The sequence below is a fragment of the Erythranthe guttata genome, chromosome 10 (assembly GCF_056151865.1).
Source record: "Erythranthe guttata isolate IM_541 chromosome 10, IM_541, whole genome shotgun sequence".
In the NCBI taxonomy this organism is placed as follows: domain Eukaryota; kingdom Viridiplantae; phylum Streptophyta; class Magnoliopsida; order Lamiales; family Phrymaceae; genus Erythranthe; species Erythranthe guttata.
In genome coordinates this window covers 11,417,610-11,444,145 of record NC_142542.1, presented here as the reverse complement: position 1 = coordinate 11,444,145, position 26,536 = coordinate 11,417,610, and the positions used below count along the sequence as shown (strand labels likewise).

General features: G+C 33.8%; 2 protein-coding genes and 1 non-coding gene across 3 annotated transcripts; 2 read left to right on the top strand and 1 right to left on the bottom strand.

Moving 5' to 3' along the window:
• Positions 1-492: 492 nt before the first annotated feature.
• Positions 493-573, bottom strand: LOC148767512 (small nucleolar RNA snoR118). Its single transcript, XR_016034164.1, has one exon. It is a non-coding gene; the product is annotated as a small nucleolar RNA snoR118 (small nucleolar RNA).
• A 983-nt stretch (positions 574-1,556) lies between these two features.
• On the top strand, positions 1,557-5,544 carry ARP6 (actin-related protein 6). The gene is made up of 7 exons (XM_012973165.2): positions 1,557-2,376; positions 4,270-4,471; positions 4,570-4,633; positions 4,740-4,824; positions 4,941-4,991; positions 5,086-5,148; positions 5,262-5,544. The coding sequence occupies exons 1-7, from the start codon at positions 1,685-1,687 to the stop codon at positions 5,389-5,391; spliced, it is 1,287 nt and encodes a 428-aa protein (XP_012828619.1). The 5' UTR covers positions 1,557-1,684; the 3' UTR covers positions 5,392-5,544.
• Positions 5,545-21,270: 15,726 nt separating this feature from the next.
• On the top strand, positions 21,271-23,561 carry LOC105949848 (uncharacterized). The gene is made up of 5 exons (XM_088824069.1): positions 21,271-21,512; positions 21,650-21,792; positions 21,879-21,993; positions 22,100-22,214; positions 22,332-23,561. Exons 2-5 carry the CDS (start codon positions 21,692-21,694, stop codon positions 23,174-23,176), a joined length of 1,176 nt encoding a protein of 391 aa, XP_088680195.1. The 5' UTR covers positions 21,271-21,512; positions 21,650-21,691; the 3' UTR covers positions 23,177-23,561.
• Positions 23,562-26,536: the final 2,975 nt, after the last annotated feature.

The following is a 26,536-nucleotide window of genomic DNA, read 5'->3' as shown; positions in this document are numbered from 1 at the left end:
ACTATTAAATTAACGAAAACCACTCTGTAATTAACGAAAACCACTGTATAATTACAAATTCCTAGACTCTGTAATATTGATGTAATTCACTACAAACTTATCGAAATCTACGTAATTCACAACGAATTAAAGTAATCGAATATATATATATATATATATATATATATATATATATATATATATATATATATATATATATATATATATATATATATATATATATATATATATATATATATATAACTTTTTGTTTCTCTCAATCTTTTCTTCTCTATTTCTCCGACCAAAAACACCGGCGCCGTAATATTAGTGCATTTTGACACCAGCAAAAAAAAAGAAAAAAAAGTAGACAATGGTGCAGTTCGACGGTGAATTTGAGCAACCAACATCCAATTCCGACACTCCTACAAAAAGCCAACAAGTGTAAATTGATCAGATTAAGAATATATATTTTTTTCAAATTAGTTAATTAAATATGACAAAATTAAACAAAGATCAGACATAGCTTTCTAGGCTGCATTATCCATCAATTGGCAGATAAACTGCTCAGAGCCCAGTGCGATCATCATTTCAAAACAAACAATTTTCCATCAACCAAATAAAACAAATCGTGAAAATAAAAATAAATAGAAGAGAAAAACAATATTTAAATAGGGGTTTTAAAAATGTTAAAGGGGTATTCAATATTCCTTCCTGCCGCCATCGCCGAGTTACTGCCGGAGATAGTCGCCGGAGTAAATTTGGATCCGGTGTCCTGTATGCATCTGCTGCAGGAACTGCAGGACACAACTCTGGGCTAGATCCTCTCCGCCTTGCTCCCCCACTGTCTGCCGACGCAGCGAACTTTTTCGTTGGACAGAGGTGATGGTGGTGGTGGCGGGGCAGGGCAGGGCAGGGCAGCATAGGTGTGGTCTGTGTAGAAAAGGATGAACGAAAGATCTAGGGTTTGGGTATGGGACTTAACAGAGAAATATTGAATAACTGAGTATAAAATATAAAATATAAAATATAAAGAAACGTGATAAGAGAAAAGGTTATAATTGTCAAACTATATTAACTTTTATTAATTTTAATTGTTTTGGATTTAACTCAAAAATAAGAAAAAAATTTGGACTTATTGTAATTAGAGGGGGCTAATGAGGGGTGTTTGTCAAATTATCCCTAATTAATTTTGGTTGTGACGTGTTTATTATTAGTTACTTTTCGGTTGTTATTTGTTAATTTTCTCAAATAAATATAATGAAAGTCCAAATATATTGGTTTTATGCCGAACCGATTCGAACAAATAGACGAAATCGAAACCGAAAATAAACCGAATTGATACCGAACCGTTCGAAAAAACGATTAACACCGAACCGAAAAAAACCGACATATTCAGTTTTAAAAATATGAAAAACCGATATTATCGGTAGGTGTTTGGTTTATTGGAAAAACCGAGCCGTACCGACCCGTGCACAACCCTAAATTTTCCACCTAAAATTGAATACACCCAACAAATAAACACTAAAATCAACTTAACTCGCAATTCATAATTTTTGTTTTTAATTAAGCTTTGGCAAACACAACCTTAAACTTGAAATTAGCAATTTTTGGCTTTTCCATCTCTGCTTTTGTTATGCAGCGAATTTCGAAGCCTCAGTGACAAAGTACCATAAAAGACCAATTCCTAAACCCCCGGCGCACAATGTCGAACGTGGTAGTGTTGGACAACGGCGGCGGCCTCATAAAAGCCGGCAACGGCGGCGAGCGAGACCCCACATGCGTAGTCCCAAACTGCACCGCCCGCCCCCCTTCCTCCAAGAAATGGCTTCTCGCCGACCAACTCCTCTCCCCAACCGAAGACCTCACCTCCGCCACTCTCCGCCGCCCCATCGACCGCGGCCACCTCATCAACCCCGATCTCCAGTCATCCCTATGGGCCCACCTCTTCACCAACCTTCTCAAAATCCACCCGCCCAGCTCCGCCCTCCTCCTCACCGAACCCCTCTTCACTCTCCCCTCCATCCAGCGCTCCGTCGACGAAATCATCTTTGAGGAATTCAATTTCAAAGCTCTCTTCGTCGCCGATTCACCGTCGCTGGTGCATCTGTACGAAGCCTCGAGACGGCCTTACGGGCTGGTCTCGAAAGCGCAGTGTAGCTTGGTGGTGGATTCCGGCTTTAGCTTCACACACGCGGCACCCGTGTTCCAGAACTTCACGCTGAACTACGGCGTGAAGAGAATGGATCTCGGCGGGAAGGCGTTGACGAATTATCTGAAGGAGCTGGTTAGCTACAGAAGTGTGAATGTAATGGATGAGAGTTTCATTATTGATGATGTGAAGGAGAAGCTCTGCTTTGTTTCTCTCGATGTGCAGAGAGACCTCAACTTGGCTAGGTGCTTGTGCTGTACCTGTATGTTTTTTTAGCTTTCCTTTTGTTTCGTTTCTATGGTATTTTTACATGTTATATTGTATGTTTAGGCTTCGTTTGGTTGGTTGTCAAGATAAGATTAGCCATGATAAGATTAAACAATCTAATGAAAACCCGATTGGTTTATCGAACGTCCAATGAAAAAGCTCCTTAAGAGGCAAGGTAACATGATAGTATAATATTTCTGGGTCGACCCGGTAAGTTAGTTATTGGGAATATACCAAACATGAAACGGAGTCCGATTATTTAGTTAATCACGGCTAATCTACCCAACCAAACGAGGCCTTATTGTGTTCCCTGCTATTGTCACTCCTTTTGGCTTTGGAAGTTTGATTGGTTTGTTGATTTAGTCTTGGAGGTCTTATTTATGATGAGGGTTTTAGTAATTTGATGATTTAGTGTTTCAGTAGTTAGGAAATTCGAAACTGTTAGCTTAGATATATAGTGGAGTAATGTTTTTTTCCGAGTGGGAAATGATGTTTTTGGATGGCTGAATGCAGACAATCTAAAAACTGACCGTTTGACTGTGTACCGAGTCCAATATGACCACCCGATTACGCATAATATTGCGCCATAATAAATTGCTCGAGAAATGAAATTATAGATAAGTAATGTAGATGAACTTTTAGGAGTGAGTACTTGAATGAGTTGAGAATTGAGATGAACTTATTCCTCGTAAAAGCTCCATGTTCAATTACAGTAATCTAGACATTGACATAAGCTTTGAAGATATGAAGGATCAGATGAGCTGATAATGACGATTTTATGCCAATATGTTATTGAACATATTTGTGGATATCGATTGGTTTCATTGAAGCAATCGTGCCTCCAAAGAATTTTACAAGTGCCTAATAGTTTTCCCTGTTTCCTATCTGTTATTTTTCCTTTTTTTCCATGTAGAAGGAGAGGAGAATTGTATAGTTAAGCTAGATGCAATTATGAAACTTGCCATCACAACTTTACATGTATATAAGACAGTCTCCTCGAAATAGAGACGGCCAAAATGGTATGCAAACTTTAGTGGAAGGATTGTTGTCTTGAATTGTGGATAATCAGAATGAGTGGCTTATTATGATAGCTTGCTTAATTGTAACGAAATTGGTAGCTTGCAGCATCCACTGGGGGGGGGGGGGGGGGGGGGGGGGACCAAAATGCTGCCAAAGTGGTTGGTTGACCATGTAATGCACAGTCAAAGCTCTGATGGTAAATTGTATCTCGGCGGCTTTAACCACGATAGAAAACTATCGTAAAATAGATTCTGCATGAAAAGTATGCAATACATTAGATGGCATTTTCGTGTAATATGCTCATCCTGCCTACTACTGTTTCATGCTTCATTTGGTTCGGATGGAGAAGTAATATTATCCGGATGCTCGTGACTAAATAGGCACATATCTCGTTATGACCAAAGCAACTCGTAAGCTACTGTTCTTAAACGGTTTTAGCTCTGACCTTTTTGGTCGCTCTATTATATTATAGATTGGATTAAGAGCTTTCTTCTGTAAAATACGATGATGGATTGATCTTGTAGGAATCCTTTGGGTACCATGTAGAAATGTATTAAAGCATTAAACTCAGTATCACGATTCACGCCTTGTAATTATGCTTAATGAAGAAGTTGACGAGAGTTTAACATGAACATAGCCTGACGAATTATCGGACACTACCGAGGCAAAAGTAACAGGGGTTTTGATATCTTTCCATTCTCTCAAAAGTAATTGAAGCCTGACCTCGTAATATCTGTTATAATTGCAGTATGAACCAGATGACATGGCACTTTTATGTATCTTGAATTTTTTCTGTTGTTTAGCTTATTTTTTGTTCTTCTTTCTCTCTTACCCTAAAAATGAATTTACAGGAAACCTGGAAACGACAATATATTAAGGTGTACGTACGTACTTCCTGATGGTATCACATATATGAAGGGTTTTGTGAAAGATCCAAATGAAGCAAACAGGTACCAAACCCTAAACTTGGATCATGGAGAAACAGATTATATGGAGCGGCAAGTTGTTAACGATAAACCCCAGGATAAGAGAAACATGGACCTTACAAAAACTGTATTACTCTTCCTTCCTTACTTCCTTCGTTTTTTTTTTTTTTTTTGGTTATTTTTTTAAGTTTTAAATTTTTTTTTGAAGTAGTATGCAATTTGCAGGAATTTTCGTTGTCGAATGAACGGTTCCTTGTTCCGGAGATGATATTTCGACCAGCTGATCTGGGTATGTGTGCTAATCCATTTTTTGAATCTTTAATCAACTGTATAACAACAAATCGAGTAACTATTTGCTGACTAAGATTACTATGTGGGAAACGTACATTACGTAGGAATGAACCAAGCAGGACTCGCAGAATGCATCGTTCGAGCTGTTAATTCATGCAATCCTCTCCTTCACCCCGTGCTTTACGAAAGGTGATGGAATATTCTTCTTCGAATGTCAACTGCACATTTCTGCGTGGTAGTTGTGGCATATCATTTAATATATTTTTCCGATATTTATTTTGATGCTTGTTGATCTTCGTATGCAGTATTACTTTGACTGGTGGGAACACGTTATTTCCTGGATTTGCTCAACGACTGTAAGTATCGTCGTTCTATGCATTATTCAGATTCTGAATTTTGTTCTGATTTAGCCAGGTAATAAATAATAATAATAATATTTTATCTAAGCAGAGAAAAGGAGCTTCGACCTCTTGTCCCCGATGAATACAAATTGAAGATAACAACTTTAGAAGAGTAAAGTCTACTTTCATCAACGAGCTTTTGTTCTAAAACAAACAATTATTATTTTGTTTTCTTTTTTGTTTTGCTAATTCGTAATTAGAACTTGATTGTCTTGTTTTTTACAGCCCGATATTAGGTGTTTGGCGTGGTGGATCGCTATTAGCATCGAGTCCTGATTTTGAAACAATGTGTGTCACCAAAGCTGAGTACGAGGAGCTCGGATCCGCCAGGTGTCGCAGGAGATTTTTTCACTAGTATGGAGATCTTTATGGTAATTATTCAGTAGTCAATATATATAGATTTTTTCCCATCGTCTCTCCTTCTGTTCGATTGATTCGAAACACTTGATACTTTTAAAGAATGAGTTTCATTTGTTTGTTCCAATTATGAAAAGAGAAGTATACCCTATTCATTGTTTCTTACAAATTATAACTATGATAGTAGTGGATAAAATAAAACCACTATCCTCGTAAAATTTGATGGTACCTACTATAATACATTTCCAACTATCCAATTTTCTTGATTCATTGCCTAGTCATGCGGTCATGCGAACGTGAATTCTTGTATGGTATCCTAATATACTCGATAATTTTTTTTTTTTTTTTTTTTTTTTTTTTTTTGTGAGTATACACTACTATAGACCAAATAGGTCTCTTTTTCGTACTTGTATAAAACTTTTGAATCATCGAAAATGGAATTGTAAAAATTTATATATGCTGCTCATATCATATGTTCTTTAATATATGTAAAGGAATCCCGCGTGGCTGAATGGTTGGGTTTGCATTAAGAATAACTGATCCATTACTAACTTTGCCTAGTAGTGTAGTGTCTTTTGTTTTCCCTTTCGGATCATCTAATTGCTGAAAATCGGTTCAATTTTTACTCGGTCAAAAACTCGAATTACATAATATTGATTTGAGGTCAAAAGAACATGCTTAAATGGTCTTCCACATGTTATTTTGTTTTTATTTTTTATTTTTTTACATGATAGATCTAAGTAGAAGACGTCTTCATTGTTGATGAGCAGTTTTGTCGAAGTAATGTGTTAATGAATGGTAATAATTTACCCCGGTTTCGATTTCACCGGGTGTAACGTATAATAAACCGTCTTATTTGTTTGAATATGTACAGGTCTCTTTCCAAATTTCCGTCAAATCATCTTAATAGTTTAGAAATTAAGTTAAGAGGGATGTATACTTATAGAAACAACATACAGTAGTTGTGGTGTTTGATTCTTCCTCCAATAATTGCATGTATGTCTATTTCGTTCTGTTGAAACTACACAAGACAGAGATTCCTAAGTCTGGTTGAGGAAGATTTCTGAAAAAAAGCATTCCAATGTTTCAACTTTCAGTCACCCCTTCAACACCGACTGACGAGGAGGATCAACCAAAATATTTATGAAAAAATGGAGTTGCTGTTTGTCGTTTTAATTTTACAGGGTACCATTTCAACTTACATATTTTTAAGGGGATGCAATTAATTGTAGATAATTAAAAAAAAAAAAAAGAAAAAAAAAGAATGGGTACATAACTCTTGAATTCATCGAAAAACTCATTTGATATTAGATTTCTTGGATGATGTAAAAAATATTTTGGAGAACAATATTAGAATTAGCAAGAACAATACCAATCATGGAAAACTTGAGAGTAGAATGATTTGGCAAATATCCCAATTCTTTGCAATAAAAGATAGGGTTACTAGTGATAGGGTTACTAGTGAGATCCCTAACTCATTTGGGTACACGAGGATGCTGTGGCGAATTCATAATTTTATTTAAGGATGCTAATTTTCCCTTTTTTGTTTTAGTAAATTGAAGTCTATTACAAGGGAAAGTCAAGTATGTGAGATGGACTAAAATCCTAGGTATCAAGAGATGTCCAAAATTTAATATAGTAAAAATACACGTAACACTTGATAAAAGTGTTGGATTAAAAATTGACAAGGCTTTCGGGGGCGGCGCCCTTAATTTTTTTTTCTTATAATAGTATGCACATAAAATATTACAAGTATTTCAAAATTAACAAGATCATTTGCTAATTCAGGGAGAATTTTGGAGAAAAAATAAATAGAAAGAATCTGAGAAAGAAATTGCTGAAAATTTTGAGACATGAAAAATTGATTTTGTTTAATGTGTAAAAATTAAATACTTGGAAATGAGGTTTTTTTTTTTTATAGTACTATACATACAAGATATTACAAATATCTAGAAATTTCAAAATTAACAAAATCGTTTGTAAATTTTGGGAGAGTTTTGTAAAAGAAAAAAATGAAGATTTTGAGAAAAGTTCTGAAAATGTTAAAAGAGTGGCGTGTAAAAACTAAATACTTGTTAAGATGGAGTTTTGAACAATGTTACATCTATCGTGCATATCAATTTCTTAACATCCAAATCTTATTATATTTAATTTAATTTAATTCACCCTTGAGAATGGGTGGATCCGCCATGGTGAGGGTGGATCCATCCCCTTTTGTGTTATTAGTGAAATCTCCTTCGTTGTTTAGCTAAATAAATACTTTACATATTTATAAATAATAAATCTATATTATCCCTACTTATAACCACAACCTTAACCATTTTCTAACACAACCATCCATTTTCTCCCCTCATCAATCACGTTTTTCTTCTTTCTCTTCCTGCCTCACAAGCCGCCGCCATCTCGGCCCCTTCCACCTCCGCCAGATGCCGCCTCAGTACTATCGTTGTCGCCATCTCTGTCGGGCGCCGCCAAAAGCCGCTCGCTCCGTAGTGACCCGATGATGAAAAATTCTCGTCCTCACCGTCGTATCTGGAGACCTTGTCACTGCCGCCGCCATCGTTACAGTTCTCGATCTAGTTGTAGAACACGACAACAAGAACTTATAAATTCTTCTCTACCTCCACCCCTCGTCTCTGCCCGCCGAATCTGGTGACCTCGCGACTGCCACCGCCACCTCCTCCCCTTTTCACCTCTACCCACCGTCTCCATCTTTTTGATTTTTTTTTTCCCTTTTGTGATGGTTTTAATGTAGGATATTTTTCACCGTAATAGTTTTTGTTATTCTGCTATTTTTTACAGTTCTTTTCATTATTCTGTTGTTTTTAAGCTGTTTCCGATAGTTTTTTGTTGTTTTCGACATTTTTAGTTGATTTTCAATTTTTTATAGCTTTTTTTCTCAATAAATTGACCACATGGAAGAATAAAAATCCTTATCAAAAAAAAAGGAAGAATAAAAATCAAAGAAGATAATTAAAAAAATAAATTAAAAATTGAAATTAACAAACAAAATTGTAGTTGATGTAATTTGAGTGGTTTTTGACATTTTTAGTTAATTTCAATTATTTTTAGTTGATTTAGATTCTTTTATAATTTGTTTTCAATAATACGTAGTAATTTTTCAATTTGGGAAATCGACTAGAGAAAACCCCCGAAACAAATGGATTAAAAAAATGAAATGAAAAAAATACCTTATCAATTGTTCTTGATTTTCGAAAATATTATATAATTGATTTTGGAAAAAAAATTTGCGGAAAAAAAATATTAAAAAAAAATATTTTAAAAATATATGTACAAAAATTATTATTCTTAAGTAAATAAAACAAAAAAGAAATTAGAGAAAGAAAATGAAAAAACTTATATAATGGATAATGTGTTGTAAATAAGCATATATATTGCAACGCTACAGTGTATAATGATTATAAAACTTTTATAAATAATATAAAAAAATTTACTTATTCTCATATAATAATAATAATAATAATAATAATAATAATAATAATAATAATAATAATAATAATAATAATAATTATTATTATTATTATTATTATTATTATTATTATTATTATTATTATTATTATTATTATTATTATTATTATTATTATTATTATTATTATTATTATTATTATTATTATTATTATTATTATTATTATTATTATTATTATTATTATTATTAAGAAAATGCGGATCAAGTCGTGTTATTTAAAAATGAATAATGTGTTGTAAATAGATAATGTGTTGTAAATAGTTGCAGAAGATAAGTTTGAAAAAAAAAGGGGAAACTTTAGATAAATCCCTAATTCAAAACACAAAACACAGATCAATCCCTAGGTAGTTTCCCTAAGCAAATTAGTCCCTACTCACGCGTCTAACATGCAGATCAGTCCCCATTGTGAATTTAATATATTTTTTATATTCTCTCTCTTCTTTTTCACTCTCATCATTTTCTCTCTCTTCATCTTCTCTTTCTTCATTTATATCTGCTCTCTTTCTTCTCTCTTTCTCTCCTCTAGTTTCCTCTTTTTCCGACGAAAAAATCACTGTAAAACCCACCCACCCCACAATGGCTACCAATGATGTACCAAATGATGTGCCCACTGTGATTCTTGGAAGTTGTCGATACAAAGATCAACTTCACATTATTTTCATCAAAAGTAATTCGACCTTAATGGAGATATATGGTGCTATTATCAACAAGTGGAATCATATCCATCCATATCCTCCAATACTTGGCTCCTCGGGAAATATTGAATGTGAAATTGGGTAGTGGTGAAGATGTGGAGAATATGGTTGCATTGCATCTGATAATGAAGATGAGTGTGGCCGACATTGACGTGATCCGCAAAGATGAAGCTAATTCGTGTGGGTTCGCACCCATGGCTGGTAGGTCTCCATCATTTTCTGTACTCCTTAAATGCATTTCTTTATGGTTGTTAATTATTGTGTGATACATAGTATAGAATATAACACGTAATAGTATCATGCTAATATAGTTATGGTATGGACGTATAGTACTTACAGTACGTAATCGTTATTCGTATAGTATGGGTGATAGGTAAATTTGGTACTGTTGGTGGGAAAACATAGTATCATATAATGGGGAAGATAGTACATAACCTTTATTCGAATAGTATGGGTGATAGGTAAATTTGGTATTGTTGGTGGGAAAACATAGTATCATATAATGGGGAAGACAGTACGTAACTATTATTCGGACAGTATGGGTGATAGGTAAATTTGGTACTATTTGTGGAAAAACTTAGTATCATATAATGGAGAAGACAGTATGGAACCAGTGCATTGTTATGATATTTTCGTGTACATTGTTATTTGGATTCCACTCTATTGTAATCCATTTTTTGAATTTTACTGTAGCCCACACCATGGCTACTCCCATTGGTGTGAACCATTTGAAGTTGGGAAAAATTTTTCCCACAACAACTCAAATCGTGAAGAAAATGAAGCTACAAGTGCGTCGACGAACCAAATCCATCAAGAAAGTGAAGTGAAGAATTGCAATTTTGAAGGTGGAGTAGTTCATAGTTTGATAGTGTTGAATCTAGTAATATTTGCAGTCTACATGCTATGCAAAACCTATGTACAATTGTTTAATTAGTGAACATAAGAGTACGGTAAAGTTAGGTTATTCGTGAATATAGTACGTTTTGTTCACCAAATAAGTACAATGTATAAGCTGGTCAAGTTCGGGTTATTCGTCAATATAGTACGCTTTGTTCACCAAATAAGTACAATGTATGAGCTGGTAAAGTTCGGATTATTCGTCAATATAGTATGCTTGGTTCACCAAATAAGTACAATGTATAAGCTAGTAAAGTTCGAGTTATTCGTCAATATAGTACGCTTTGTACATCAAATAATTATAATGCAAAACCAGTAAAGTTCGGGTTATTCGTGAATATAGTACGCTTTGTTCACCAAGTAAGTTTAATGTATATACTGGTAAAGTTCGGGTTATTCGTGCATATAGTACGCTTAGTTCATCAAGTAAGTACAATGTATAAACTAGTAAAGTTAGGGTTATTCATGAATAGTACGCTTTGTTCATCAAGTACGTACAATGAATACACATGTGAAGTACAAGTTATTCATGAATATAGTACGCTTTGTTCATTAATAAAGTATATGTTTGCCATTCATATAGTATTGTTACACTCTATATATTATTGTGGGGTCAATGCATCCATATAATCGCATTTTAATACACAATTCTTCATTTTAAGACTATTAAAAATGAATAGAGACAATATGGGAGTCGATCAATATCGATTATGGTAACATTTGAGGAAAATATTAGTTTTACACTTGAGCATTGTACACTTATATGAGTATCTTGAATAATATATGAGTATCATGTATGAAATTCAACTTATTTATAGGATCTTGTATTTCAAACGCAACAATAATGCTCACCTCCCTTGGAATAATCATCTAAAACATAATTTATGCATCTCCCATACTTATTGATCATTAAATTGTCAATGAAATTGTTACAATTCAATTCATCACAAAATATGGTACGCTTTGTTCATCAAGTAAGTATAGTGAATACACATGTGAAGTACAGGTTATTCGTGAATATAGTACGCTTTGTTCATTGATAAAGTATATGTTTGCCATTCATATAGTATTGTTACACTCTATATATTATTATGGGGCCAATGCATCCATATAATCTCATTTTAAGACACAATTCTTCATTTTAAGACTATTAAAAATGAATAGAGACAATGTATGAGTCGATCAATATCGATTATGGTAACATTTGAGGAAAATATTAGTTTTACACTTGAGCATTGTACACGTATATGAGTATCTTATATAGTATATGAGTATCATGTATGAAATTCAACATATTTATGGGATATTGTATTCCAAACGCAACAATAATGCTCACCTACCTTAGAATAATCATCTAAAACATAATTTATGCATCTCCCATACTTATTGATCATTAAAGTGTCAATGAAATTGGTACAATTCAATTCATCACAAAATATGGTACGCTTTGTTCATCAAGTAAGTATAGTGAATCCACATGTGAAGTACAAGTTATTCGTGAATATAGTATGCTTTGTTCATTGATAAAGTATATGTTTGCCATCCATATAGTATTGTTACACTATACATATTATTGTGGGGCCAATGCATCCATATAATCGCATTTTAAGACACAATTCTTCATTTTAAGACTATTAAAAATGAATAGAGACAATGTGGGAGTCGATCTATATCGATTATGGTAACATTTGAGGAAAATATTAGTTTTACACTTGAGCATTGTACACTTATATGAGTATCTTGTATAATATATGAGTATCATGTTGAAATTCAACATATTTATGGGATCTTGTATTCCAAACGCAACAATAATGCTCACCTACCTTAGAATAATCATCTAAAACATAATTTATGCATCTCCCATACTTATTGATCGTTAAAGTGTCAATGAAATTGGTATAACTAAATTTATCACAAAATATGGTACGCTTTGTTCATCAAGTAAGTACAGTGAATACACAGGTGAAGTACAAGTTATTCGTGAATATAGTACACTTTGTTCATTGATAAAGTATATGTTTGACATTCATATAGTATTTTTACACTCTATATATTATTGTGGGGCCAATGCATCCATATAATCGCATTTTAAGACACAATTTTTCATTTTAAGACTACTAAAAAAGAATAGAGACAATGTGGGAGTCGATCAACATCGATTATGGTAACATTTGAGGAAAATATAAGTTTTTCGTGAATACACATGTGAAGTATCGTGAATATAGTATGCTTTGTTCACCAAGTAAGTACAAGTCTAGTGTTGACAGGGTATCTTCGAATAGATTAGAAAGTATTTGTTGCTCATTTTTATGGTACGCTTATATTCTTTATACAAAATCAATTCATCGCAAAATAAAGTACCATGTGTTCAAAAGGTAAGTACAATTCATCGAAACATATAGTACGATGTATACAATGAAAAAGTACGAGTAGAGTTAACCAATAGTATTATTAGCTCTACAACAAAAGGACAGATTGTTTATGGCTCAAAAACACATTCATCTGTTCACGAAAAAGAAAAAAACACAAAAAACCCAAAACACTTCCACTCCCAGATTTTTCACAATAATGCTATATCTATTTCATCTCTAACTTCCACTTCTACTACCCGATGCCTCGGAAAGATAATTGCTAGTTTAGGGCGAAGTGTTTTGATATCGCAAGTTTTTGCCTTAAACCAAATATATGTACTGTCTACAGCATGACAACATGCCCATAGTTACTTGAAAAGCGATCGGTGAGCACCTTCAGCCTACTGCTAGCTTGTTGCTATCTTCTTTTACATCAATTTCTGCAATTACATACACATAAAAGTACAATTATAACAAATACAACGTACTATAAAGTTCCACTACTAGTACTTTCAGTAATTTCGTTCAATACCATCCAAACGCACTAGCAATACCATTGTTGCATATGACACATAACAATCAAACATTATACTTCCAGTACCCTTTGTCAATACCATTCGAATGCACTAGCAATACCATTCAAAGGCACTAGCAATACTATTGTGACATATGACACATACTACAGAACCATTAAATATTATACTTCCAGTACTCTGTGTCAATACCATCCAAAGTCACTAGCAATACCATTCAAAGGCACTAGCAATACTATTATGGCATATGACACATACTACAGAACCATCAAACATTAAACTTCCAGTACCCTGTGTTAATACCGTCCGAAGTCAAGAGCAATACCATTATTACATATGACAGATACTACAGAACCATCAAACATTATTCATCAAACCCTTGTTAGGACTAAATGCTTTCGGTACAGTACTTCGAGTACCCTGTGTCAATACCATCTAAATGCACTATTAATACCATTACTGCGCATGACACATACTATAGAGCCAGTACGAAAAATACAATAAGCCTATTTCCAATATCCTATATGAAACCCTTGTTAGGACTCAAAATGCTTTGGGGACATGCTAATGTCACCGAAGAATAATACCCAGGAGGAAAGTGTTACAAAATCATGAAATTCGACAACAAATAAATGATCTCTGCAAATCCAAACAACAAAACAACAGATATTGGAACCGATTTAATGATTAGGGGAAACACCGAATAAAGTGGAGGCATAATACCCACGAGTGGATATGTTCAAAATCATGCAATTCTACAATAAATAAACCTTTTTGCAAACTTAAGCAACACCCAAATGTTTCCAAGAAAATGAAAAAAAAAAAAAAAAAAAATCAAACCTTGTGGTTGCCTTTGCTTCACCATTGTCTAGAAATGGGTTTGTTTATTTTTACTTTTCCTTTATCTTTAAACTTGATTTAATCATTAATAGGAAATGAGAATTGTCATAAGCCTCCGTGAGGCGAAGGGAAATAACTCGTAAAAAACAAATAAATCGAAATATCGAAAAGTAATGTATGTGACTATAAGAGTTCATTCTTCTTCCACGTCTTCCTTGTGCTCATCCGTGCTTGGTGTATGGGTAGTATGTCTACTGTCTTTGGTGTCTCTACGCCTGAAAAGTATTGGGGTAAAAAAAAATTCAAGTACTTGTATTGAAGATTTAATTGTTTCATAAGTTGGAGTGATGCGTTATTGTTTCTTCCTTCTTTGTTGTTTCTTTGTTAATTGTTTCTTCTCTTTTGCTTCTTTGTCTGGAAATGGGTAGAAACTGATAACGGTGGTTTTTTCTGCGCCTTTTTGGCTTCCTTCTTGTTGTTTGATTTTTGAAATGTAACGGGCAAAGAGCGTGTAACACAAACGGCGCGTTGGATGTTGAAAATAAATTAAGTAAAAATAGTATAAAGTAAAGGGTATTTTAGTATTTGCACATTTTATCAGGGATTGATCTGCATGTTAGGCGCGTGAGTATGGACTGATTTGCTTGGGAAAACTACCTAGAGACTGATTTGTGTTTTATATTTTGAATTAGAGATTTATCTGTAGTTTCTCCAAAAAAAAAAGAGATGGACATATCCCAAATAAAGGAAAAGAGGTTTGACCCACCTTTATTTAAAAAAAAGGTAAATTCCACTTTACTCCCTTGTACTTTGGTTGGATATCACTTTACCCCCTTGTACTCTCAGTTGCATCGATTTTCCCCCTTGTACTTTGGTTCGATATCACTTTACCCCGTCTACTCTCAATTCATCGATTTGCCCCCTTGTACTTTGGCTCGATATCACTTTACCCCCTTCTACTCTCAATTGCATCGATTTGCCCCATGTACTTTAAAAATTATCTCAATGTGTCCCTCGTCGTTAGTTTTCACACCGTTTGATCTATGTTTGAAAATTACAAAAAAAAAAGCCACCCCTCCCAGTTTAATAATTATTAATAAAAAAAAATTAAAAAAAATTGTGGCTGGCTTCGTGGACTATTTTTTCTCGCTGTCTTGAATTTTTTATTATTTTATTTTTTGTTGTTTTTTTTTTTTTTTTTAATTTTTTAATAATTATTTAAACTGGAGGGGTGACATTTTAGTAATTTTCATACTTGAATCAAACGTTGTTAAGGTCAAAGGTCTGAAAACTAACGACGATGGCCACATTTAGACAATTTTTCAAGTAAGGGATAAAACGGTGTTAAGGTCAAAGGTCTGAAAACTAACGGTGTAATTTGAGCTTAATCGATTCAAGTCTTAAATTTACGTATGTTAGGAATTAAATTTATTATTTTTATGATAAAATAGAATTAAAAAGATATTAGACTTTAATTATAAATAGTTACTTCAATTAATACGTTCTTGTAAATTATTAAGTTTCATTGATTAATCAAATCTTTGATTAACGTTTACTAACTGAAAGGATTTGAGTTTAATCAATCAAATCTTACTATTTGATTAACCTAAGTAAAAGAAAATTTCCAATATAGTATTTTGAATATATAATTTTATTTTAAAGTAAGAAAACTATTTGGAATGAGTTATAATCTATTTTTTTTCTTCTAAATAAACATCTAATCTTATTTTTAGGGGCAATTTGCTATAGGTCCTCCTATAAGAGATTATATGTGTTAAAATCCATCTAACAAACTCTAATTTTCAGCAGATTTGATTATTTGTAATTTGTCAAAAGTGCCCATATATTTTATCAATATATGGTAAAATAAATCCTTTAAATCAAATCCCTTATTTTCCTCCCTATTATACTGCAAATCCGAAAATTAAAATTGCAAATCTCTTGATATTGATTTCTTCCTTGTTTCTTCAAAACTAAATCTCGACAAATTCTAAAGCCTTCCATAGGTTTGGGTGTCTGAGCGTTTGCAATTTACAAGGTCGTTTGCAGTTTGCCTTCATTCCGTTTTCCTTCATTCGATTTGTTGTTTCCCAATTTGTCTTCGTGCCGTTTGCTGTTTAAAAATTATTTGTTGTTTGGTAGCAACTCAGGTTGTAATAAACGCACCACCGCTACGAACGTCGCGCCACTGCCGCAGCCGACGTGTCCGCTTATGACTATATAAAATGCAAATAGCAAACTAATAATTAAAACTTGCATTATTGAATTTAAAACAACAAACTACCTATGAATTTGCCAAATGCAAACAGCAAACTGAACAAGTAAAAATCAGCATCATCTAATTACAAACAATAAAATGAAATTATGATATGCAATATCTAAATGCTAATAATAAAAATAAAAATACAAAACAAAAATATCATACATATCATAAAAATGCAAAACACAACAATAAAATTATAAAAAATATTCTATCAATGCAAAAATTGCAATTTGCAGTTTCCATCAAAATCTACTGTTATCGATTGCAATTTGCAGTTTATGTTTAATGCTGCAATTTGATTTTACTGTTTCATTTTTTTGTTTTTTGCTATTTATTGAACCAAAATCAATTAGAAATACATACATACATTATAAACTCACTACAGATAAATACAAAACGAGAGAAAAAAAACTCACTGTGTGCAAGCAAAGATCGATTTATGTTTGTTGTCCGCTTTTAACTCTTTCACCGAAAAATCATCTAATAATGTAAAGCTCCCATTTTTTTTCTTCCCTACAACATAATCCAAAAGGATTCGAATTCTAAAAGGAAAAAAATCGAACTGATGTAATCGAAAAAGTGTATAGAGAAAGAAAGAAGTTGATCGGAAAAAAAATATCGAAAAGTGTTGATTGAAAAGAAAAAAATCAGATGAAAAAGCGAGAAACACGAGATGGAGAGGAAGAGAAAGATGAGAGATTATATAGGAAGAAAGATACGTAAGATTGGAGAGAGAGGTAGTGATATATGAGATTTGTTTTCTTATTAATTGAGGGTGTTTATGTCCATATACTAATTGTTTTATTTTATTTATATTATTTTTTTGTGATAAAGGACCTATGCCTATATTGATCTAACAACTCGGATCTCTACCTATATAAGTCCAGAATAAGGGGTGTCTAGCCAATTTCCCCTATTTTTTATTCGAATTTGTAACACTATCGATTAAATAACCTACGCGAGCTTGTATTAAGTCATGCATTTGTTTATATTTAATTGAGGAGTTAATTGCAAATACCACCCCTGTGAAATCTCTAATTGTCAAATACCCCCCTGTCAAAAAATAATTCACACATACCACCCTGTGTATCAAAAGTCAAAGCATGGAAACCCCTCGGAACAAATCGTGTCCCTCACGCGCTGCTAGTGCGATTTTTTCTCCCCTTTTGCGTATGAAATGTCAGAAACACCCCCAAAGCCTCTTTTTTCTTTTCTTCTTTTTTTTCCCCTTCTCTTTCTTTCCTCTCCTTCCTTCTTCGTCTTCCTCAAACCCACTCTTTTCATCATCTTCCTCAAACCCACCCCTGTCAAACATGTAGAAAAATCTTCCTGTAGAACCCATAGCCCAAAAAATCTGTAGAAACCACTGACATAAGTACTTTCTAGACTCTGCAACTCCAAGGATCACCGTTGCCGCCGCACCGGTCTCACAACCCACCGCCGTCGCATGGCAGCGACCTCAATTGTGAGAAGATTGTTCAATCCTCCATATTTGGTAGATTTATAGGAAGAAATCGAGAGTTAGGTCCAATTTTTTTTTTCATCGGGCCATTAAAATGAGCGGATTAAATGTATTCAAAATGTTGAAATTTTTTTGCTTGTGGCTCGTGGAGTGGATCTGAAGAAGATATGGTGGTGGTGGTGGTGGTGGTGGTGAGCTTGGTGATGGTGGTGGTGGTGGTGGTGAGCTTGGTGATGGTGGTGGTGGTGGTGGTGGTGAGCTTGGTGGTGGCACAGTGGGGTGGGGGTAGTGCGTGGGGGGTGGGGGCTGCTGCTGGGAATAAGATGAACAGACTTATTCTCATTTTTTTTATATTTTATTATTATTATTATTATTATTATTATTATTATTATTATTATTATATTTTGAATTTTTTTGTTTAAAATTGAAAAACTATTAAAAAAATCTTAAAACACTAATATGATTTACTAATTGCAATAAAGCCCAGGGCATTATCGTCTTTTTATGCTTGGTCAAAGATTAAAATGACAATTGGTGCAGTGTGCTTCAAAACATGTTACACAAGGGGTTATATGTGAATTTTTTTTTGACAGGGGGGTATTTGACAATTAGAAGTTTCACAGGGGTGGTATTTGCAATTAACCCTTTAATTGAGCATTCTTTATATTTTTCAATAGCTGGGTTTATTAATTTATATATATATTTTTTAAACTTTATTATATTAAATTTGTTAATAATTTATTTAAAATTGTTTAAAAATAATGAATGTCGCATTTAATATTCTATTTAACATTTTTTAAATACTTGTATTTATTATCACTTTACATTGCGTCTTGCAAATATATAAAATGATTGTTAGATTTATTAGTAAAAGTTAATATGCTTCAATGGTTAGCTGTTAAATGTAGTGAAAGGTCTTAAGTTCAATTCCCAACTAATGCATTGTTGGGCAATTATTATTCATCAAATGAAACTGGGTCACTAAGTTGACCAGACTGCATCAAATGAAACTCGGCCCAACTCACTGAGTTGACCCGACTCGAATCTTTAAAACATATTTAAATTAATTATTTACTAAAATATAGTCAGGGGTAAATTAGACAATTCGATAGTAATTTATTTTATATTGGTTTAATAAAAAAATAATGGAAGGATACTTTGGTAAAATGCTTCCAATATTATTTGTAACACCAGTCATGTTATTTTTCTAGGGTCCAAATTTATTCTTACAAAATTAATGGTGATTGAGGCATATCCCATATAAGAGGGTGTTTGGCTAAGCTTATAAGAAGTTAAAAATAGCTTATAAGATGTTTAAGAGCTTATAAGCTCTTCCAAAGTGTTTGGTAAATTTTTAAACAAAGATCTTAATTTTTTTAAAAATAAGCTGTTGAAGACCAAATAAGATATTTTTAAATAAGTACCTCTACCCCACCTTTTTATTTAAGATCTTATAATGAGTAAAAATAGGAAATAAGCTCATTATCCAAACACTCTATAAATTAATCCTAAAAATAAGATATAACAGCTTATCAGCTCTAAAAACATCTTATCAGATGTAAGAGCTTATCAACTGTTTAAAATAAGCTTAGCCAAACACCCTCTAAGTTTAGAACACGAAGTATCTCACCCTAGACAAATCCTAAAGAAAAAGAGGTTTGACCCACCTTTATTTAAAAAAAAAAAAAAAGGTACTAGAGGAGGATCTCGCTAATATTTTCATAAAAAAATCAATATAAGACATTTTGCGAGCATTTGAAACACAAGAAACATAATCACAACCGATATAATCAAGTTCAGATATACATGAAGAGAGTGTTCTTCGGGCCCATCAAGAACGCCATGATATACTCATCCGATAACGATTTTCAAGCTTCTGAACCCCCACACGTACACATGGGAAGGAAATTGGTAAGTTCATCCCAAATGGTTTTAAACTTTGTGAAGTAGAAATTAATAGAGAGCCGATTTTGAGAAAAAAAATCACAAGATGATGGCGTAATTAAAATACACGAGGGCCGTTTGATCGCTGAAAATATGTGCGAAGATCATCCCAAAATGTTTGGGCATTTATTACCATAAATGATACTCGCTTGAATCGCTTTGGAAACGGAATTCATAATCCATAATATGTCAATGTTATTGTTACGCATTCATGTGTTGAGATGAGAAACTGAGGATCATCGGCGCAAGCAGTGACGAAGTCAACATACAGCTAGTGGGGCCATGGCCCCCTAACATTTCTTAAACACCTATTATATATATATATATATATATATATATATATATATATATATATATATATATATATATATATATATATATATATATATATATATATATATATATATATATATATATATATATATATTTCTTTTTGTATACAATAGCATTAATGGCTCTCCTTAGAATATTTTTAATACATTCGGCACCTACAGACTTAAAATCCCGACTCCGCTAATGGCGCAAGGTGTTACCGAGCAATTAATGAAGTCAAGCTTGTCCTTCAAATGAGAGAGATAGACATAGCCCCGCTCCATTACCGAGAATTGACAACAACTAGCAACTGTAAACCCAGAACGATCCCAAGACCATCGGGGGAATGGAGATAAAACGGACTCGATAGATAATCGACCGGCAAATGATCAGGATGAGTTGCCATTGAAAAAGCAGCGGAAAAGGAAAGAACTTGAGAGGAAAACAAAAACCGCAATCAAGATAAAAACCGTCAAACTGATACCATATTAAAAACCGAATCTTGATTCATGAGTTGAAACGAGAGAGAAACAATGGTGTTTATTAATTCAAGATAATTGAATATTCTCAAGTGAGTTTACGACGCATATTGTACATATATTTATACCATAGACTTTACTAACTAACCTAACCACAACACCTATAAACCCTAGGTTACTCAACTATAAACGAATCCTGTACCGTTAAGTAATAACTAACCTAACTAACTACCGTTTTTCCTCTAGTAGACGCGGTACAAATACCTTGCCTAACATAGATATAACCATACGTTTGGTAAATTATGTTCGCGAATATTATCGGCGCGGTACTAAATTACTAATACCTTGCCGAACATCGTAAATAGAGAGAGTCCCTTTAGAAAAAAAAAAAAAAAAAAAACAGAATTAGTAGAGAGTTAAGAAGTTAGGTTAGGTTGCTCCCCCAGCATTTACACATCAACTTCAGTGTGGCAAGCACATGTAGGATTAGGGATTATGGAGACAAAACCCAAAACCCAAACCATCCCTTTTTTCCCCAGCTCTCTCTCTCTCTAATTCAACGGTCTTCTTTATTATGGCCCACTACTATTTACTTACTAAGGAATATCAAATTTGTGCAGACATTTTCATGAGGGGGGTGGGGGTAGGGTAGGGGGGGTAGGGTGGGTGGTAGGGTGATATCGAGGAGTGGGGGGTGGGGGGGGGGGGGGCATATCACACCATCAAAAAAAACAACCCCACTTCTCCATAGCTGAAAACCCACTCTGAAACAATTATTATTTGTAACCAAACCCCAACCAGAGAAATGTTAAAAAAGAACAGCATCTTTTCTTTCTCCCTATTGTCTATATGAAAGGTACGGCGAGAGCGATTACTTGTGGTTTTTTTTTATATTCAATTTAACCCCAAACCCTCTTCTGAAGAAATTGCTGCTCTGTTGAGAAATTTTTGGTTCTCTCTTTGCTGTATTTTTTTTCTTCTCTTTTTTTAAAGGTGCACACAAAGTGTTTGTAATTGGGTTTAGCTGAAAAGAAGATGCCCAGGCCAGGTCCTAGACCGTACGAGTGTGTTAGAAGAGCTTGGCATAGCGAAAGACACCAACCCATGAGAGGGTTGATTATCCAGCAGATTTTCAGGTATGGGTTTTTGCTTCTTTTTCATGGGTTTTTTTTTTTTTTTTTTTTTCGATGTAAAAATTGTTGACCATGTGGGTGAAGAACAGGCTTGTACATGATAATCACTCTGCTGCCACTAAGAAAAATAAAGAATGGCAAGAGAAGCTGCCTATTGTGGTCTTGAAAGCAGAGGAAATCATGTACTCCAAAGCCAACTCCGAGGTTTAATCTTCGTCCCTCTTTTTAAATTTTCTCTTGTTTAAGCTGGATTTTCATTTAATTATTATTTGTGGTTTCTGTGTTTATGTTTTGTTTACACATTGAGTAGGCTGAATATTCGAATGTCGAAACGCTGTGGATCCGTGTTAATGATGCTGTCGACACCATCATCCGGAAAGACGAGAGCACAGAGACCGGGGACCTTTTGCCTCCATGTGTTGAAGGTGTGCTAATTTTAGTAGGAACGAATCTTCGAAACTTTATGCTAATGTTACTCGACATTTTTGATTTATTTCCACTCTGTAACTTGTAAATTGTGCAATGGGGTTGTGTTTTTTCAGCTGCACTTAACTTGGCTTGTGTACCAGTAAGAGCATCCAGGAGCCAAAGGCACAACAATCCAAGAACTTACCTAAGGCCGTCGCACGAAGAAGGCAGTGACATGTCATCCAAACTTCCGAACGAGAATTATGCCCATGAAAGAAATTCCGATGTGACGCCTTTGCATGCATCCAACAGGTCAATGCTGAAGATGGGCCCGAGTATGGATTCACCTCGTTTAGTTTGGGAGAATAACCAAAGTATTATACCAAATACTAACCATCACATCGCTTCTTCTTGCGAGAGACTTCCTTCCATAGGCATTAACCCTAATGCTCCATCGAACCGAGGCTCGGTATATCCATTGTACTACGGAATGGGATTCAAACCCCAAGTTTCTCAATTGGGTTTCCATGCACCTCAAAAATCTGATACTATAATTGTCGGGGTGCCGATATTCTCGTCAGTTTCGGAAAATGCTGAAGCGGGGTGTTTGCAGAATCTATTCCCTTGTGGTGGTGATAATAATATTGTTGCAAAAGAAACGTTTGCAGCATCTTCAAATAACGACGACAAAGGGAAGGGACCTCACATGGGCTTTGACTTGTCGTTACGGTTGGGTGTCTTTTCTGATTCGAATTCGAGCAGGGAAAAGTCTTCGCAAGATGAAGAGAAGCAATTTTCTTTCTTTCCGATGGAGTCCGCATTTAAAAGCAGGGAGCGTGAGAATCAGAGTGTGGATATTGTTTCTAGGAAACGTAAGCAACCTTTTAATGCAGCAGATATAGAAAATGATCAATTTTTATGGTCGCAAGATTCGTCGTCTAACAAATTTGCTGATCAAACGAGAAGACCCGGTTGGTAGGAAAAATCGCCTCATTTATTCGCGTCGCGTAGTTGTATCTTTTTTTTCTGAGAAAGTAGGAGAAAAACAAATGGCAGATGTATTTGCATGCATAGGGATTCCTTGTTGTACGTACCAGAAGAAGTTGGCGAAACAAAAGTCGGGCTTGCATCGAATTTCGTACCGGAGTGATGTATTTCAGTTTTCTGCAAAATTGAACGATGGTATGCAAAATTCGATTTCGGTAATGATGCTAAGTATTATAGCTTTTAGGAGTTAGTTTCTGTTTATGGTGAATTTTAGAGTATGATAGGATTGCCAGCAGTAAGTTGTTAAAAATTATGGCATACTCAGTACCAAATTGTGTTCTGGTTCTAATGCAATTTAAATTGACTTCATATCATAACCAGCAATCATGAGTATATATTGTCACTGTAGCTGTCGAACTTTAAGTTTCACTAGGAGGCAGTTCAATTATTTTTCAATCGTACTCGTCTCCCGAAAGTTTCGAGTTATTTGACGTAGAAGTGTTTTTGACTAGTTGGTTCTTTACATACTTGAAAATGTGTTTGCCTTCGATAAGATCTGTCTTCCATAAGAACAACATTAGCCACTGCTAATACTTGGCTATTGTGCAGATTCTTCTGTGTAGGGTAGTTTTGAACATACTTAATTAATTTTGAGAGCTGTGTTGCATTCTATGCCTTGTTGATCTATCACGAATAAAATGTAATATGAATTGTTGGAGTAAGTTTTGTGCAAGAATCTCTATAACACATAGTTGCACATGTTGATTAGTTGTTTTATACTAGTTTCATTACTCAAGAGTTGCCTAGTATATTAGAGCAACTCCATTGGAGTTATTAAATGAATTATCAAATCTCTTAACTACCATTTGACTCCTAAAATTTTTAAAAATTATTCTCCAAAGGGTTATTAAAATGAGTTTGTATTTTGATATTTTATTTCTTTGAATATAAAAATCCTTCATGCAGATTGAGTTACCCAAAAATTAACCCCCTAACCAACATTCACAAATTGACATGTGGCAGTTACATATAAAATTATAAAAAAAACTTCCTATTGATAATAAAATTTGATAACTATGGTTGTAGTAGGTGAATTTTAAATGTATTTTAACATATTATCTTAAATATCAAATGAGCATTTGATAATCCAACTTTGATATTTAGCACTGAAGTTGCTCTTACTAAGGTAAGGAAGATATGTGTTTGTTATTACTAAGAAAGCTAAGTTCCATTTTCAGGTAGAACAATGATTTATCGGCCCTGGTTCCAAGTCACAATTTATAACTTCCGTATCTTACTTTTTAGATTGATTTATTATTTTTCTTTGTTTTCTTAAAAAATACCAACTTTTAAATAAAACTAAATTGTTAAAAATTATCTAAGCACAATACAAATAGAATAAATTTTATATATTTGTAAAAAAAATATATAATTTGAGGGGGTCCTATAGCCCCGGCCCTATACACTGACTTCCCCACTGTTTGCAAATATATATTCAGCTGGTATTGGCACTGGCAATTGACAATTGGCAATTTGGCAATTTGGCATGGTGTGGTGAAGGTTTGAAAGAGAACCCTAGCACAATGACATTAGTAGTGATGCTGAAAAGAATTTAAAAAAAAAAATAAATAAATAAATAAAAGGTGAAACAAATAATAAATAAGGGGAGAGTGAGAGTGGAGTGGGTTGGCTCATAAAAGTGGTCCCGGAAAAAAGATTGGTTGGCAACTGACTTAAAATGTCACTTCATGTTCCTAAATGCAACCCAACATTACATTTGTCATCCCATCGATGTGCTTTTCTTTTTATTTTCACTCACTCTTCAATTCTTTCTTTCCCCCTCTACTCTTCCATTATTCCATTATTGTCTTTTCGATTTATGCATTAAAAAACAACTTATTATTAAATCATAATTCAACTATGAAATATTGAAATTGGACAAATTTTATTCTTCACAACGATTGTACAAGTTCCTTTTCAAGAAATTCACTCCATTATTTTTCGCTTCTTGTTACTTGGGTTTATGCCTAGGGGTTGAAACTCGAACGGATTTCTCAAATTCCGCCGTTTCGATTTGAAAAAAATTTCGATTTTGAAGCAATCTTTTTTTCCTTTTGAATTCCAAAAGTTCTAATTTCTGATTCAATTTATTTTTTTGAAAAAAATTCCGAATCTTTATTATTATATTTCCTAACATAACATTTTTTTTTTTAAATTTATGATTCGCCGATTCTGATCCAAAATTTCTGATTTTAGAACACGCTTACGCATTCTTACTTCTGAAGTTTCAAGTTCCAATTTTTTTTTGTTTTGGAAAATAATTAGAAGTATTTTTTTTCACTTATGAAAAATAGGATTTCCTTAAAAGTGCCAATTCTAGATCAATCCGTTCTACTTCCGCCCCTAATTGTGCATTAGATGTTGTAATTAATGTATATTAATCTTCCAAATTTTATGCATACTTATCTCCCTTGGTAAATTTTATTTGCTTGATTTATTACTCCCTCCAATCCATATTATATATCGTTTTAGGTGGTTGAGTGTCTATTAAAAAGGGTCTTAAGATATAGGTCCCTAGTGATAAATCTAATTAGAACTAAATGATAAGTCCAATTAAACATTTGCTTCATATCATTTATAAAATTCATTCCAAAAGTGCACCTCTACTCATAAATTCAAAATTTGCATTAAGTAAAATTCGAACTGCATTTATCATTTTTTATTATGTATTTAATATCTTCATTTTTTTCATTTAACATATTTTATTTTAATTTTTCACACTTTGTCATCTTTATTTTTTTCGTTTTTCACTCAAATTTTTTTAATTATTATAAACAACTTATATGTTTTTCTTATTTTTAATATTTTATTGAAAATTAAGAAAAAAATTATTTTTTGTTTTTGTTAAATAATACATCATATTTTAAAAATACAATGGTATACTATCATACACTATGGATTTTAAAAATACAATGGTATACTATGGTGTTCTATGATGTACTACGATATACTATGGTGTACTATTCTGAACCCTACCGCCAACAACTCCCAGCCGTCGCCAACCCTAGCATCTCGTGCGGCCGCCGCCAAACCCTAATCGCAGCCGCCGCATCTATACTCACCTACTAGCTTTGGGAAACCCTAGATCTGCTATTTTGAACACAAACCAAGCAAATCACTTTAAAAAATAAAAAAATCAGATTCAATTAGTCAAACATACGGTTTCAACGACATAACTACAGCCCCCGCACCGCACAACCACTGTCGCCGCCACCTGCCGTCGCCCTCTCCACCACGAGTCAACCCGCCATCGTCGGCCTTCGTTGCTACTGGAGAAAACGAGTAAGAGAAG

What these genes read in the sequence shown, in the direction of transcription:
- LOC105949848 (XM_088824069.1), top strand. Translation starts at nt 21,692, where the DNA reads ATGCCCAGGCCAGGTCCTAGACCGTACGAGTGTGTTAGAAGAGCTTGG. An exon ending in ACTCCAAAGCCAACTCCGAG is followed by an intron (nt 21,994 to 22,099) that starts GTTTAATCTTCG and finishes CACATTGAGTAG; the next exon opens with GCTGAATATTCGAATGTCGA. An exon ending in TTTGCCTCCATGTGTTGAAG is followed by an intron (nt 22,215 to 22,331) that starts GTGTGCTAATTT and finishes GTGTTTTTTCAG; the next exon opens with CTGCACTTAACTTGGCTTGT.
- ARP6 (XM_012973165.2), top strand. Translation starts at nt 1,685, where the DNA reads ATGTCGAACGTGGTAGTGTTGGACAACGGCGGCGGCCTCATAAAAGCC. An exon ending in ACATGGACCTTACAAAAACT is followed by an intron (nt 4,472 to 4,569) that starts GTATTACTCTTC and finishes TGCAATTTGCAG; the next exon opens with GAATTTTCGTTGTCGAATGA. An exon ending in AAGATAACAACTTTAGAAGA is followed by an intron (nt 5,149 to 5,261) that starts GTAAAGTCTACT and finishes TGTTTTTTACAG; the next exon opens with CCCGATATTAGGTGTTTGGC.